The sequence below is a fragment of the Sarcophilus harrisii genome, chromosome 4, assembly GCF_902635505.1.
Source record: "Sarcophilus harrisii chromosome 4, mSarHar1.11, whole genome shotgun sequence".
Classification (NCBI taxonomy): Eukaryota; Metazoa; Chordata; class Mammalia; order Dasyuromorphia; family Dasyuridae; genus Sarcophilus; species Sarcophilus harrisii.
In genome coordinates, this window is record NC_045429.1 from 156,548,336 (window position 1) to 156,563,406 (window position 15,071).

The window sequence follows — 15,071 nt, forward strand, 5'->3', positions numbered from 1 at the left end:
CATTAGACAATAGAGTATTTTAAAAAATTATTATTTTGGAGTTAAAAGAATAATTTTCCTTTAATTATCTCTCTTAAATTTCAGAAATCTTCACTGAAACATTAGGGTCATAGTATTGTGGATTTGGGGTTGAAAGGAAAATTGAAAGTCATTAAATCCAAGCCCTTCATTTAAATGATGAGGAAACTAAGACCAGAGGAATAAAGTAACTTACTGAGTAATAGAGTTATTTAAGTATCTAAGCAGTATCTGAGCCTAGATCTTAATAATATCATTTTATCACTAGACCACTTCAGAGTGTCAGTAACTGTATCTAAGAAAGGAAGTGAAGAATGGGGAACCTATGGAAAATCTATTCATTCTCTCATATGCATTCTCTAGGTTCTAGTGGATCATTGAGAATTGGGGAAAGAGAAAACAATATTGCATAGGCTATAAACAAATCATTTTGCCATTATTCATTTGTAATCTGAAGTAACATTTTTATTTGCATGTTCTGTGCATGGAAATCAGTAGATATTGATTAACTTGTTTGCAAAAACAACACAAATTTAAGTCACTATGACAGGATTCATATTGCTTGGAAGCCCCAGTTCCAATCAAAACAATAGCTATATTCCATGTGCTACTTTATATTAATATCCTTTAATAACTTTGTAACTATTACATCTTTTGTAACTAGACTTTCATAAGTCTTGTCTTTTTTGTTTTTAGTCTTGATTAAAATTTTATCATTTATGAAATTATTTCTCTAAAGATTGGTAGAATTGAATAGCAAAAGGGAGCAAGACATTTTGTACTTTAATTGACAACCACTTAATTTTTCATTTATCCTTGGAAAAATCTCAAAATTTATGAACTTGTACAACTTTCATTTTGGAATTTTCTTTTTTGACACTCAACTGATGAAGAAAATTAATGTGAGTAAAGGGGCCTGGAGGTTTAAGGTCAAGCCTTAAAGAATGAAAGCAGGAAATGTACAAGATTTCGTACACAAATCTGTCAGAGGGCCTCACTGCCATATTTCATTCTTTTGCAGGTTTTGGTGACTATTGAACAGAGATTAGCAGGCATATGGAATTGGGCCAAACCACTTGCTGAGTTTATGAGGTGAGGGAGAAGAGAGGTGGCAGCAATAGTCATGCAGGAGAGGTGTGCTTTGAGCACAGAAAGTTGAAGTTCAATGTCTTCTTCTTCAACTCCCCCTTCTCCATTTGTAGGATCGTAAGCTAATAGCATCATTGTTTTGCAGCTGAAAAGGATTTTAGATGCTATCTGGTCTATACCTTTCATTGTATCTTATCTAGGGATGAGGAAAGTGAATCTTAGATTATATGACTTGACCATTTAGATAATAAGTACTAAAGTAGGATTTGAACCTATGTCCTCTGATTGTAGAGCTAGTATTCTTTCACTATACCATACTTTCCTCACACTTATTGGATCAGAGGGTAATTTGTACAGTGCTATATCCTCCAGTATTTATGGCATGCTAATATCTTTCTTAATTTAACCAATCTCTTTGCTATAGTGTTTGGAAACTGTTGCATCATATGATTCCCTTACTTTTGTTTATAAGCCTCTGAGATCAAGGAACACATATAACATCTTTTAAAGTATGAGGCATAATTTTGACACCAAAATAACTTTTGAATGTTACAGACTTTTTTTTTTGGGGGGGGGTTGAAATGGGAATAAAAATTCTGAGATTGATGCCTTAACTTTTGATTATTAGTATTTCAGAAAAAGAGCTATTTATCAAAAATTACCTGGATAATACTTTGAAGACTCTTTCTTCTCCAGTATGACTTAATATTATTCATTTAATGTCTGCTCCTCTCCAACCTAACTGCTCACTTGCTGCTTACCACACATGACAACCCTGTCTTTCACATCTGTGCTTTTGCAGAAGTGACTGATCTCATGTGCAACATACTATATCCTCACCTCTGCCTCAATTCTAGTTTTCTTCAAGCACAGTTCAGCTAACTGCTTAAGACCTTTCTTGTTTCCCCAAATTGTTCTTTCTCTTTTTTAAAGTTACTTTGTATATACTTCATTCTTACCTATATGTTATTATCCTCACAATAAAATGTAAAGTTCTTAAGGGAAAGAGCTAATTTATTCTTTTTGTTTTTGTATCTCCATTCATAGCATTCATGTAGTACTCAATAATTGTTGAGTTAAAATAATAATAGCAAATATTTATATAGTACTTAGAGGTTTGGAAAACATTTTACAAATATTAACTTATTTTTATTCTTGTAACTCTGGGAAGGAAGTATTAATATTTATCCATTTTACAAATGAGAAAACTGAGGCAGAGGTTAAATGACTTGCCCAAAGTGACACAGCCAGTAAGTGTCTAAGATCCTATTTGAATTTAGATCTTCCTGAATCTAGGTCCTATGCTCTATCCATAGTGCCACTTAGCTGAAAGTTTTTTGCTTTTAAATATAATTTACTTTTATTTTTGAAGAAAACATATTTTTCAATAGACTCCAACATTACTCTGCATTGCTTATTTTGGAGATATCAAGTTTAATTGTCTTTTCTCTCTGAGCATACCATCCTATCTTGTCTTTTCCACCTTAATAGCACTTTTAGCCCACTCATGGTTATACCACTCTCTCTCCTTAGGTCAGTCACTTCATTGCCCCAACCTTAGATCTTTATTACTGTTTATGGGTTTTGTTATTAAAGGAAGATGCATATGTTGACCTTGACTTTCTCAAACATGACAGTTGACATATTGACCTTGATCAACATACATTTTTAAAAAATGATTTTTTTTTGCTTGACAGCAGGATACATCCCAACAAACATTCCCTCCTTCAATAAAGTACATTCCCCCAACAATTTAGCAAGACTGTCTGAGTGATTGCAATCGATCCCACTATTGCTGGATTGTTAACAGAAAGGATATGAGTTTTGACTTGAATGATTTGATACTAATAGTTGTCAACTGAATTTAATTTCAGTTTTTTTCTCTGTTAATTATTGCCTTCAGTTACTTGGTTGTAGGCTTTGTACATATAATTGATTGGGGAAGTTCTGTAATCAACTTGAGTTTATTGGGGAATGAGTCTTTGGGATTTTTGATTGTATCTCTCTATAGATGATTTGGAGATGCTAAATAACATTTGTAGAGCCATTCCAACCTCCTTTAGAAGAGAAACTTAAAATCCTTTAAAAAATTTTTTTAATTGTTTTTTATTGAAGCTTTTTATTTTCAAACCATGCAAGGATAATTTTTCTTTTTTAAAAAATAATTATAACTTTTTATTGACAGTATATAAACATGGGTAATTTTTTGCAACATTATCCCTTGCACTCACTTCTGTTCCGAATTTTCCCTTCCCTCCCTCTACACCCTCCCCTAGATGGCAAGAAGTCTTATACATGTTAAATATGTTCTAGTATATCCTAGATACAATATATATGAGCAGAACCAAACACTTCTCTTGTTGCACAGGGAGAATTGGAGTAAGAAGGTAAAAATAACCTGGGAAGAAAAACAAAAAATGCAAACAGTTTATACTCATTTCCCAGTGTTCCTTCTCTGAGTGTAGTTGCTTCTGTCCATCATTGATCAATTAAAATTGAATTAGATCTTCTCTTTGTCGAAGATATCCATTTCCATCAGAATACATACTCATACAGTATCATTGTTGAAGTATATAATGATCTCTTGGTTCTGCTCATTTCACTCAGCATCAGTTCATGTAAGTCTCTCGAAGCCTCTCTGTATTTATCCATCTGGTCATTTCTTGCAGAACAATCATATTCCATAACATTCATATACCACAATTTATCCAACCATTCTCTAATTGATGGGCATCCATTCATTTTCCAGTTTCTAGTCACCACAAAAAGGCTACCACAAACATTTTAGCACATACAGGTCCCTTTCCCTTCTTTAGTATTTCTTTGGGATATAAGCCTAGTAGTAGCACTGCTGGTTCCAAGGGTATGTCCAGTCTGATAACTTTTGGGGCATAATTCCAGATTGCTCTCCAGAATGGTTGGATCCATTCACAACTCCACCAACAATGCATCAATGTCCCAGTTTTCCCGCATCCCCTCCAACATTCATCATTATTTTTTCCTGTCATCTTAGCCAATCTGACAGGTGTGTAGTGATATCTCAGAGTTGTCTTAATTTGCATTTCTCTGATCAATAGTGATTTGGAACACTTTCATATGAGTGGTAATAGTTTCAATTTCATCATCTGAAAATTGTCTGTTCATATCCTTTGACCATTTATCAAATGGAGAATGGCTTGATTTCTTATAAATAAGAGTCAATTCTCTATATATTTTGGAAATGAGGCCTTTAAGGGATAATTTTTCAACATTTTCCCTTGCAAAACCTTGTGTTCCAATACCCTGCCCACTAGATGGCAAGTAATCCAATATATATTAAACATGGTAAAAATATATTTAAATTGAATATAGACATACATATTTATACAATTATCTTGCTGCACAAGAAAAATCTGATCATAAAGGAAGAAAAATGAGAAAGAAAATAAAATTCAAAATATTGCTCTGTAAGAAATGACCAACAGGATGATTTCAGAGAGGCCTGGAGAGACTTACATGAAGGGTAAGTGAAATGAGCAGAACCAGGAGATCATTATACGCAGCAACAAGAAGACTATATGAAGATCAATACTGATAGGCATGGCTCTCTTCAACAATGGGATGATTCAAACCAATTCCAAATGTTCAGTAATGAAGAGAGTCATCTAACCCAGAGAAAGAACATGTTTTGGACTACCTGCCATCTAGGGGAGGGGGTGAGGGAAAGGAGGGGAAAATTTGGAACAGAAGATTTTGCAAGGATCAATGTTGAAAAATTACCCATGCATATGTTTTATAAATAAAAAGTTATAATAATAATAATAACAATAAATAAAATTCAAGCAAACAACAAAAGAAGTGAAAATACTATGTTGTGATCTACACTCAGTTCCCATAATATTCTCTCTCAATGTAGATGGCTCTCATCATCACAAGATCATTGGAATTGAGTGGAATCATTTCATTGTTGTAAAGAACCACATCCATCAGAATTGATCATCGTATAATCTTGCTGTTGCTGTGTACAATAATCTCCTGCTTCTGCTCATTTCACTTAGCATCAGTTCTTGAAAGTCTCTCTAGGCTTCTCTGAAATCATCCAGCTGATCATTTCTTATAGGACAATAATATTCCATAACATTAATATGCCATAACTTATTCAGCCCTTCTCCAACTGATGGGCATCCACTCAATTTCCAGTTTCTAGCCACTACAAAAAGGGCTGCCAAAAACATTTTGCACATATGGATCCCTTTCCCTCCTTTAAGATCTCTTTGGGATACAGCCCCAGTAGAAAGACAGCTGGATCAAGTATGCACAGTTTGATAACCCTTTAGGCATAGTTCCAAATTGCTCTCCAGAATGGTCGGTTCCATTCACAATTCCACCAACAATGCATTAGTGTTCCAGTTTTCCCACATCCCTTCCAACATTCATCATTATCTTTTCCTGTCATTTTAGCCAATCTGAGAGGTGGAGATTGAAAATTTTGATTGATGAAAAAATGATCAACTTGTTTAGTTATTGGTCACAACTACCCTTTTATTTTGGGCTTATAAAAAAGAGTAAGAGTTCTCTATTTCTCTTTCCTCCTTTCCATTTCCTTTTCTGAGATTTTTGGAAATGCAGAACTAAGAGTGAACTTGTATACTAAGATGGGGGAAAGGGAAATATGGGCATCTACATAATTTCTCTACTTTCAGTCTGGTTAACTCTCTTGGGTTAGAGGCATATTGTATTAGCATCCACTTTCACCTATGTGGCCCAGGAGAAGCATTCTTGGACCCCTTACTGCTTCATTTCAGTCATGGTTAGGTTGCTGTCCTTCTTTGTTTAAGTCATAGAGATGCAGCAACAACTTTTCAATTTGAGTAATATAGCAATAAAGAAGAAATCCTTAGCTAAGTGATAGAACTCTGGGGCCTCAGCCTCTTTGACAAAAAAGCATCCAACGAACAGACAATTCTCAGATAAAGAAATTGAAACTATTTCTAGCCATATAAAAAGATGTTCCAAGTCATTATTAATCAGAGAAATGCAAATTAAGACAACTCTGAGATACCACTACACAGTTGTCAGATTGGCTAGAATGACAGGGAAAGATAATGATGAATGTTGAAGAGGAAGTGGGAAAACTGGGACACTGATACATTATTAGTGGAATTGTGAATACATCCAGTCATTCTGGAGAGCAATTTGGAACAATGCTCAAAAAGTTATCAAACTGTGCATACCCTTTGATCCAGCAGTGTTACTACTGGGCTTATATCCCAAAGAAATCTTAAAGAAGGGAAAGGGACCTGTATGTGCAAGAATGTTTGTGGCAGCCCTCTTTGTAGTGGCCAGAAACTGGATGGCTGAATAAATTGTGGTATATGAATGTTATGGAATATTATTGGTTCTGTAAGAAATGACCAGCAGGATGATTTCAGAAAGGCCTGGAGAGACTTACATGGACTAATGCTGAGTGAAATGAGCAGGATCAGGAGATCATTATATACTTCAACAACAATATTATATGATGATTAATTCTGATGGACGTGGCCCTCTTCAATAATGAAATGAACCAAATCAGTTCCAATAGAGTAGTAATGAATTGAACCAGCTACACCCAGGGAAAGAACTCTGGGAAATGAGTATGAACCACTACATAGAATTCCCAATCCCTGCATTTTTTATTTCCTTCACAGGCTAATTGTTCACTATTTCAGAGTCTGATTCTTTCTGTATAGCAAAATAACATATGGACATGTATACATATATTGTATTTAACATATACTTTAACATATTTAACATGTATAGGCCAACCTGCCGTCTGGGGGAGGGAGTGGGGGGAAGGAGAAGAAATATTGTAACAAAAGGTTTTGCAAGTGTCAATCCTGAAAAATTACCCATGCATATATCTTAAAAATAAAAAGCTATAATAATAATTTTAAAAAGCATTCAGCTTTCTAGAGAGAGAAAGCAGTTTCTGGATAGTGCCAGCCTTTTGAATATAGGCTTCTAGAGAAAAAGTGGACTTTTTGAGAAAAGGATTTGTACATAGTTTTCAATCTGGAGGCACTGATGGGGAAGCAAAAGATCTTGACTTTGTCTTCCATTATTGTTGTTGTCCAGTTATATCTGACTCTTTGTGACCTTATATGCCAGTGCTATCCATGAGGTTTTCTTCTTCAGGGATTAAACAGAGATTAAGTGATTTGCAAAGTCACACAATTGGAGAATGTTAGAGGCCAAACCAGGCTCAATGTTCTATCCACTGAGCTCTCTAGCTGCCTTAATATTGTTCGTTATTACTTATGAATTATTAAGACATTCACCTGGAAGGAGGTTGCTTTTTCTGAGACTTTAGGTCCATTTCATTTCAATACCATAAAGCTGAAAGCACACATATACACAGACACATTTCTGGACTGAGAGTGAGACTCCTTAGAATGAATGTGTAGGGGTTGTTTCTCTAGTAAACTCCTAATTTCCCTTCCAAGAGGAGCCCAACCCATAGGGTCATGTTTTGAATCTGGAGACCTGCCTTCCCTGGGGAAAGGTGGAATTTACCAGAGAGACAAGAGTTTTAACTATGTTTATGGGTTTCTGAGAGTATTTTGTATGTTTTCTGAATTTCCTGTGGGGTAAAATAAAGGCTGTCCTTTACCTATTTTACATTGTTATTTTGAAAGCTGACATAGGAAGTAAGCCTGATGAACTATATTTGTACATATTGTGCTTAGTTTAACAGCATTTTTCAATCTTTATAACTAAACAGTAATCCCTTATTTATATGCTTTACAATATTCAAAGTATTTTCATATATTATTTCATTCCCCCCCCCCCCCATGTTTAGGGCAGGGATTATTACAGAATGCTACTCTCAATGATATCACTTTAAAAGGCACATAAAAAGCTTTCCTCTTAACAGCCTGAGAGACAGTGCAAATATTATTATTCTCACTTTATAAATGGGGAAACAACTCCAGATAAATGAAGTGACTTGCCTGTAGTTACTAGAAAAGTTGTCAGAACCCAGACTGGAGAGGGAGGAGGCCTCCTGATTCCAGGTTAGTGCTTTTCTCACTGTACCAAGCTGACATCTGAAAATGTCTACTAAAGAAGGTGTAATTCTTCTCAGTAGATAGTCTTAGACTGGTAATCCCTAACTGTATCATTGAGTCCATCAACCAGGTTTAATTCCCAGTGGAAAGGAGGGAGCTTCAGCACATTCAGCACAACTATGAGAGACTGATTCCCAAACTGCAAAATAAAGGCAGTGTAATGAGGGTCATTTGTGGGGCGGAAACCAAAGAAGTAAGATTCCTTTTCTGAGCAAACATAACGATGAGGCCAGTGGGATTTCAGCTCCAGGATATTGTACTCAGCCCCCTCAAATACTTCTCTGGCCAGAAGGTTTGAGTTAGTGGGATGAAGATGACTACATAGCGCCCCATGATCACATTCTCATCAGTACAAGGCTAAAACCTTTACAAGGCTCTGCAAATCATGTCTAATAGTCATAAATTCTTTTGAAGCCTCTGTAAAATTTTTTTAAGCCGAAAATTCAGATGCCTGGAAAAATCTCGATTTCACACATTTCAGCCAAAAGTCTCCTGTGAGCCACAGCAACTTGGACCACGGGGAGCGAGGGCTGGCTCGGTTTCATTCATTCTAGGATGGTAGCTATACCGACAGTCTCCTGAAAAAGAAAATTCTTTGGGTTTCCCTTCGAGTGGGAGCCGGAATCCGAGGTTGTCTAATCCCGTGGGAAAGGGGGGCTGTCAAGTTACTTTTGGTGGTTAGTTTTGTTTTAAAGCATTCTTCCTCAACTCCCTAGGAATATCCAGAGGAATCCATGCCTGCCTATCCTTTATAAAACATGGAAAAATAGGATGAACAAGAAAGAACACGAGGAGACTTAACTAATAGGGGTTCCCCCAGAGGCAAGGCGCTGCAAGGTGCCAGGCTACTGACTCAGCATCTGGAGGTTCTCGGAGTATGCAGGTGAGGAACGCGTTGGCTGCGGGTGAGCCCTGGCTGTCCTGGGAGCTCACTGGGATCCCTCCCCCACAGCAAACTGCCCCGCTCCACCCCTTTACCGAGTCAGCCCATCCAACAGGAGGGGGGGGGGGGGGAACTAGGAGGTAAAGGGTGAGACCAAGACTGTAAAGGGACATAAGAAAACGAAGGGGGCGGAAGGAAAAAAAAAAACTACTTTTAGAGCCACGGCCATGCCGTGAGAGGGTGCCACACGCACACCCACCGAGAAAGGTGAAAGTGGGTGTGCGTGTGGAAATCGTGTTAAGATGGGGGGTGGGGAGAGAAAGCTAACCGGGAGCTAGCTACCTTTTCCCCGGCGGGCTGGCGCAAGACTGGGTGCGGCGGCGGCGGCGGTGGGAGCCGCAGGTGGTTGTTACGCTGGGCCCTTTTCTCCTCCCCTTTCTTTCTTTTGCCTTTTTTCCGCCCCCTCTCAGCGGCCGCGGTGTCGGCGGCACTTCCCCCTGCTTCCTCCTCCCTCTCCAATCGGGAGGGAGGGAAGGCGACTCGGGCTCTTTCCTGCCTCCTTGCAAACTTCAGCGGGACTCTGCTGAGGCTCCCCGCTGAGCGCCTCGCCTAACCTCCCGCAGCTCCTCCTCCCCGACATCTCCCTCTCTCCCTTCCAACTTTCCCGGGACTGACGGGCCGGGGAATGCCCCCTCCTCCGGCTGGGAACGCCGCCTCCCATTTCCCGGGATCTCCTGGGAAGCGGCTGCTCCGACCCACATGAACCTCTGCCCCGGGTTCTCCCGGGCTCCCTCCGCTACAGACACCGGCTGAGCCCAGGCAGGGCGAGCCCCTCACCGCCCCTTCAACATCCCCCTCCCCTCGCTCCTTCCTTCCTTCCTTCCCTCCCTCCCTCCCTTCAGCCCGGACAGGAGCCAGAGCCCTTTTTCCTTCCCCCTCCACCCCGCTGTCCAGGATTTCTCTTTGTGTTGGATGAAGACTGTACAAGAAGGACCGCCGAAGGGCTTTTGATCGCACCCCCTCCTCGGACCGGCAGGCGGGCAGCAGCCAGCCAGCCAGACCGACGCAGGACGAGGGCGGAGAGAGGAAACCCCGCACAAACCATGCCTTTTCACAAGAGGACGGTGGAGCCCGTGAAGATGTGCCGGCTGGACGAGTCTGCCGGGGACGAGGCGGCCGGGGTCTCCGGAAGATGCGGAAGCAGCCCCGGGCCGGGGGAGTCGGGGCGGGCGCCGCAGCTGTTGACTGGCGCTGCCGGAGGAGCCGCGACGGCCGAAGGCGACGGGGTTGTGGCCGGGGGGCTGCTTTTCACGTCTCTGGAGCAGGTCAGCGCTCACTCCCTGGTTTTCCTGCTCTGGCAGCTCTCCGACCTCTCCCGTTGCGCGGGGGACATCTTCGCCGAGATAGAGGGAGAGGCGGTTGCTCTGGGTCGCCGGGCCGCCCGTCTCCACAGCCGGCTAGACGCCTTACAAGCCGCGGCCGGGAGGCTGGACCACCGCAAAGTATTAATCCGTAAGTTTCTTCTGGTGCTCTCTGCTCAGTTTGGGGGAGGGGGTGGGGAAAGCTTGGTTGGGAAAGTGGAGTCCGAGCGGAGCCCTGCTCCCTCCTGCCCCCTGCCGGTGTCCGGCAGAGGTTCCGCTTTGGAAGCTCAGATTTGAACTGCTGGAGGAGTAAGGATTTCCAGTAAGCAGTGGCAAAAAAACTGGGAGACAGTTGGCAGACAGGTGTTAGCCTCATGTGATCCCCTTATCTTCTCCGATTGGCATTTACGGAAAAATCGCGTTTGCATTTGAACTTTTGTTTTGCTTTGTTTTGTTTTGGTGTAAGTACATGTGGGTGAACCGCGGTGGGAATCGGGTCTTCTTCCTCATTGCCCCATTCCTCTCGTCTGTAAGCGTGGGAGATTGAGGCTGGTAGACACTTGGGGCATCATAAACAGCGGGGAGTTGACTCAGGTCTAAAGAAAGGCTCAAAAGAAGGGCGCACGGAAACCTGCCTGGCCAGGTAGAAGAGGAAGAGAGGGTGGGATGTATTTTCCAGAAGGACTTCTTGGAGGTGGCCTCTCTGATTGTTTTGTTCCTTGGACATCAAGAAAATTCTTTTGTAAAAGTCTCTGGGGATTTCAAGTTGAAATCCTTCCCCTCTCACCCTCTTCCCCACCCTTTCTCCTTTAGAAATATACCACACTCAGTTACTCGTAAATCAAAGTGCATTTACTGCTTTTTTTCACACTTGGTGTTAAACTTCAACATTACCTAGCTACAAGTATTATAGATTGTAAATCCAGGATCTATCGCTTCTTTTGTAATTCTTAAGTCCCTGACCTTGAACTCACCTCCTGAAATCTCATTCATATTCCCTCCCTGACCTCTTTCCAGCCCTGAAAATCAAGTTTGTGTCATGACATGGTGATCTCTCTAAACATCACATTTCATTTCAGCAGTTCAATGGACTCTTTCGCATGAAGTAATTGGAATTTCCTGCTGGCTCAGGGCTATGAAACTTTCAGTGGGGTGTGTGTGTGTGTTTCTTTTTTCCATTTTGGACTTTGCCATAATCCTAGTATAACCAGAAGTATCTTCGATGGGTAGACTGATAGCCTAGAAGAGAAGGGAAGAAAGAAATCTTTTCTGTATATTATTCTTGCTCTTAGAACTAGTGTCGTATCTTTTAGAGGGGAACCTCTAAGAGTCTATGTAAAATACTATTTCTATTAGAATGAATTTATATAGAAAATTAAGAATGCAGGGTCTTTTCTCTACCCCTGTCTCTAGAACCAAGATTGGTTCCAACTTTGTTTTAACATTCTTTTTCTTTTGAATATTATTTGAAGATAATTAAATACTGAACTTTAAAAAATTGCACTGAAATACAAAGCTAAATAATTACACTTGAAATTTTCACACATAAATAGTATAGTATCCATGAGATAGGTTTCTATAGTGCATCATTTTTCCTCTTTGTAATAATGTAAGGTAATTGTCAAATATAGCTGGAAAACTTTTTATCAATATGGTGATATATGTCATTATGAATAATTCTTTATTTTGGAGGAAAAACTTGTGCTAAATCTCTTTCCTACCATTTAGTATAAGTACTTGAGGAAGTTCTCCTTTAAGAGTGAAAAAGTGCTCATGAATGTGGATGCAGGATCTTCTTCCATTATTACATTTAACACTGTTTTTTGCTTGCCCTTTTCTGGGACAATGTGTATATCAATTGGAATTTACACATTTGATATACTATTACATGAGCTAAATCACAGAAGCCTATTTTTTGGTATTAAAGAACATTTCTAGGTAATAGAATCTTTTGCTAGTTTAATTATATGCTCAGGTGTGCCTCCTTTTCTTTGCCCCTTTGCACCCATGCTTTTGCTGCCAAAATAACAATTTTAGAAAGGGGGAAGGGACAAATTCATGTGATATCTTTCTTTTTACATTTGAATTCCCCAAACGAGTAAAAAGGTTGTATTTAAAATATAGTAACTTAAAATTATTCAACTTCCACAAGTATTTTTAAATTTCAGAAGTTATTTCATAACAGAAATCCTGGATCATGAAATTATCCTGATCAAGCAAGAATTTAAACAAACGTAATTTAAATCCTGAAAACAGAAGTGCATTTAGTTAATTTGCTTATTTGTTCTTCCCTGCTATGATTTTTATGTCTTGGTGATCTTTAGATCTCACCTGATACTTTATTTTCTTGTAGGTTTTATGGTTGTCTTTTAGCCAAGAAATACACGTTAATTTGTTAAGTTTATGATGTTTGCCTTCTTAACCTGTTAAAAAGGTGTCAGCCTTTGTGAATTAACTGCACTTAGTCAACATTTGTTAAAATTCTTTAAATGCACGTTTAGGTGAATGTATAGATATGTGTTTATATATGTACAGACACACATTTTAATTGAATTGAATTCAACAACATTTATTAAGCACCTCTTATGAGTTAGACACTGGGCAAACTACTGTGGATACAATCCCTTTACCTTTAAGTCCATACCCTTTAAAAATTTACAATGTAATGGGCAAGACAACACAAAAAAGGAGGCTGAAAAGCCTAAAGAAGGAAGATGATGGGGGCACCTGGGAGCATCTTATTGGGCAAAATTGAAATCAACCAGAGGTGTAGAAGCAAAGTAGAGATCTGAACTGCAGTTTCTGCCCTCTATAAAAGAATTCTGTGGGAGTAGTCTGGTATTTCATCCTTCATCCCTCCAAATTAGAGAGAGGAGGCTAAGGTAGATGGTATCAATATGGAAGGGACATTTAATTCCATGGAGTTGAAACCAGACAGAAAAGCAAATTCAAAATAGAGTAATAGTTGTCTCTGTTACCATAGAAGAATTCACATTTTTTATCTTTTTTATGCCAATGTCACATTTTCTTTAATCTTTCCTTGTTGTAAGTATGATTTTCTTTTGGAAAGATTTTAAATAATACCATTTATTTGTATAGTGATACAGGGAGAATAAAAATAAAATCTCCCAAAAGTAAAGAAAAACCCACAGTTAACTCTTAATTACTTCTTTCTTATTAGATAAACCTTTAAAGAAAAGTTTAAAAAATTTTCAGTTATTAAGCATTTTTTCTCCCTTCTACTCTCCCTGAAGAAAAAAGAAGCAAAATTATTGTAGCAATTAAGCTCAGTTAAGCAAAACAGATTGCCATATTGGCTATTGCATCTCATTCTTTATCATCAGTCCTCTGGATTCGTGGTCAGTTTCAGTATTTATAAAAATTCTTATGTCTTTTAAATTTGTCTGTTTTCATAAGGTTGATGTTGTAGATTAAATTGTTCTACTAATTTTGTTGACTTTAGTCTGCATCAGTTCATTCAAATCTTCTCAGGTTCCTTTGAGATTAAAGAGAACTTGTAAGAAGCAACCACATTTATTTCACTTTCAATATTCTCACCCCAGCTTCTGGGGAACTTATTGGCCAAAAGCAGGTAGATAGCAAAAAGCCCGAACAATAAATAAACCGGAACAGCTAAGTGGTACAGTGGTTAGAATGGCAGGAAGACTCTGAGTTAAAATCTGGCCTCAGCTACTTATTACCTATGTGTGACCCTGAGAACATCACTTTACCCTTTTTGCCTAAGTTTTTTCATCTGTAAAATGAGCTGGAGAAGGAAATGGTAAAGCACTTCAGTACCTTTGCTAAGAAAACCCCAAATGAGGTCATGAAAAGTCGGACACTACTGAACAACAGCAAAAACAAATGAGCCCTTTTTGACAACTACCAAAAAAGAGGAAAGGAAGCCCATCAGTATTTCTTTTAACAAAAAACTAGGATACTTTAATTGTTGACAAGACTCTACCTTGTGGGAGTTTAAATCATATTCTGCATATTGGAATATTGATTTTCACTCTAGTAGGCATTTCTTAAAACTCTATAGTTAGAAAACTATCATTTTTTTGTACTGTACTTCAAAGATTCATCATTTAATTGATGAATATATTCATTGATGTAGATTATAGTAAAAGCTAGCACTTATTTAACGGTTTGTAACATGCTTAAATATCTTAAGTTGCCACAGGGCTAACTTTCTGGCTTTTGAATGCCTGATACATAGTAAGCACTCAATTTGTGCCTAGTTGTTGGGAATGGGTTAATCTGTTATTTTTAGTGTTGTTAATGTTGTGTCAAGAATTGTAACTACGAAACTCTTAAAGAATATGTTTCCCCAAATGTCAGCCAGATAAAATGACTTAAGACAAAAACAATTAAGAGGCAGTATTTTATAGTGAAAAAAGTACCATCTCTGAAGGTGGAAGATCTGTTCAAATCCTGACCTTGCTATCTGTTTCATCTCAGATGCATTCCCTTAATCTGAGTTTTCTCATCTGTAAAATGAAGATGTTAGGCTATATGGATAAAAAGGTAAATCTTTTTCATCATTCTAATGTTGAATTTTTAATCTGCTATTCTGTGCATTCTCTTTAACTTCAGCCAAAAACCTCTTTAGCTTTATCAACAAAATTAAGC

General features: G+C 38.7%; 1 protein-coding gene across 2 annotated transcripts in view; it reads left to right on the top strand.

Annotated features, from left to right (window-relative positions):
- The first annotated feature begins 746 nt into the window (after positions 1-746).
- Positions 747-15,071, top strand: part of NHSL1 (NHS like 1) — a 262,895-nt gene continuing 248,570 nt past the window's right edge. The window contains exons 1-3 of one of the 2 annotated variants that reach the window (XM_031964196.1): positions 747-1,110; positions 8,912-9,078; positions 10,033-10,590. In XM_031964196.1, coding sequence (XP_031820056.1) covers positions 10,182-10,590 — 409 coding nt within the window. In that variant the 5' untranslated portion in view covers positions 747-1,110; positions 8,912-9,078; positions 10,033-10,181. Of the gene's footprint in view, positions 1,111-8,911; positions 9,079-9,766; positions 10,591-15,071 lie in introns of those variants that run through there. The other variant, XM_031964195.1, reaches the window with a different exon arrangement.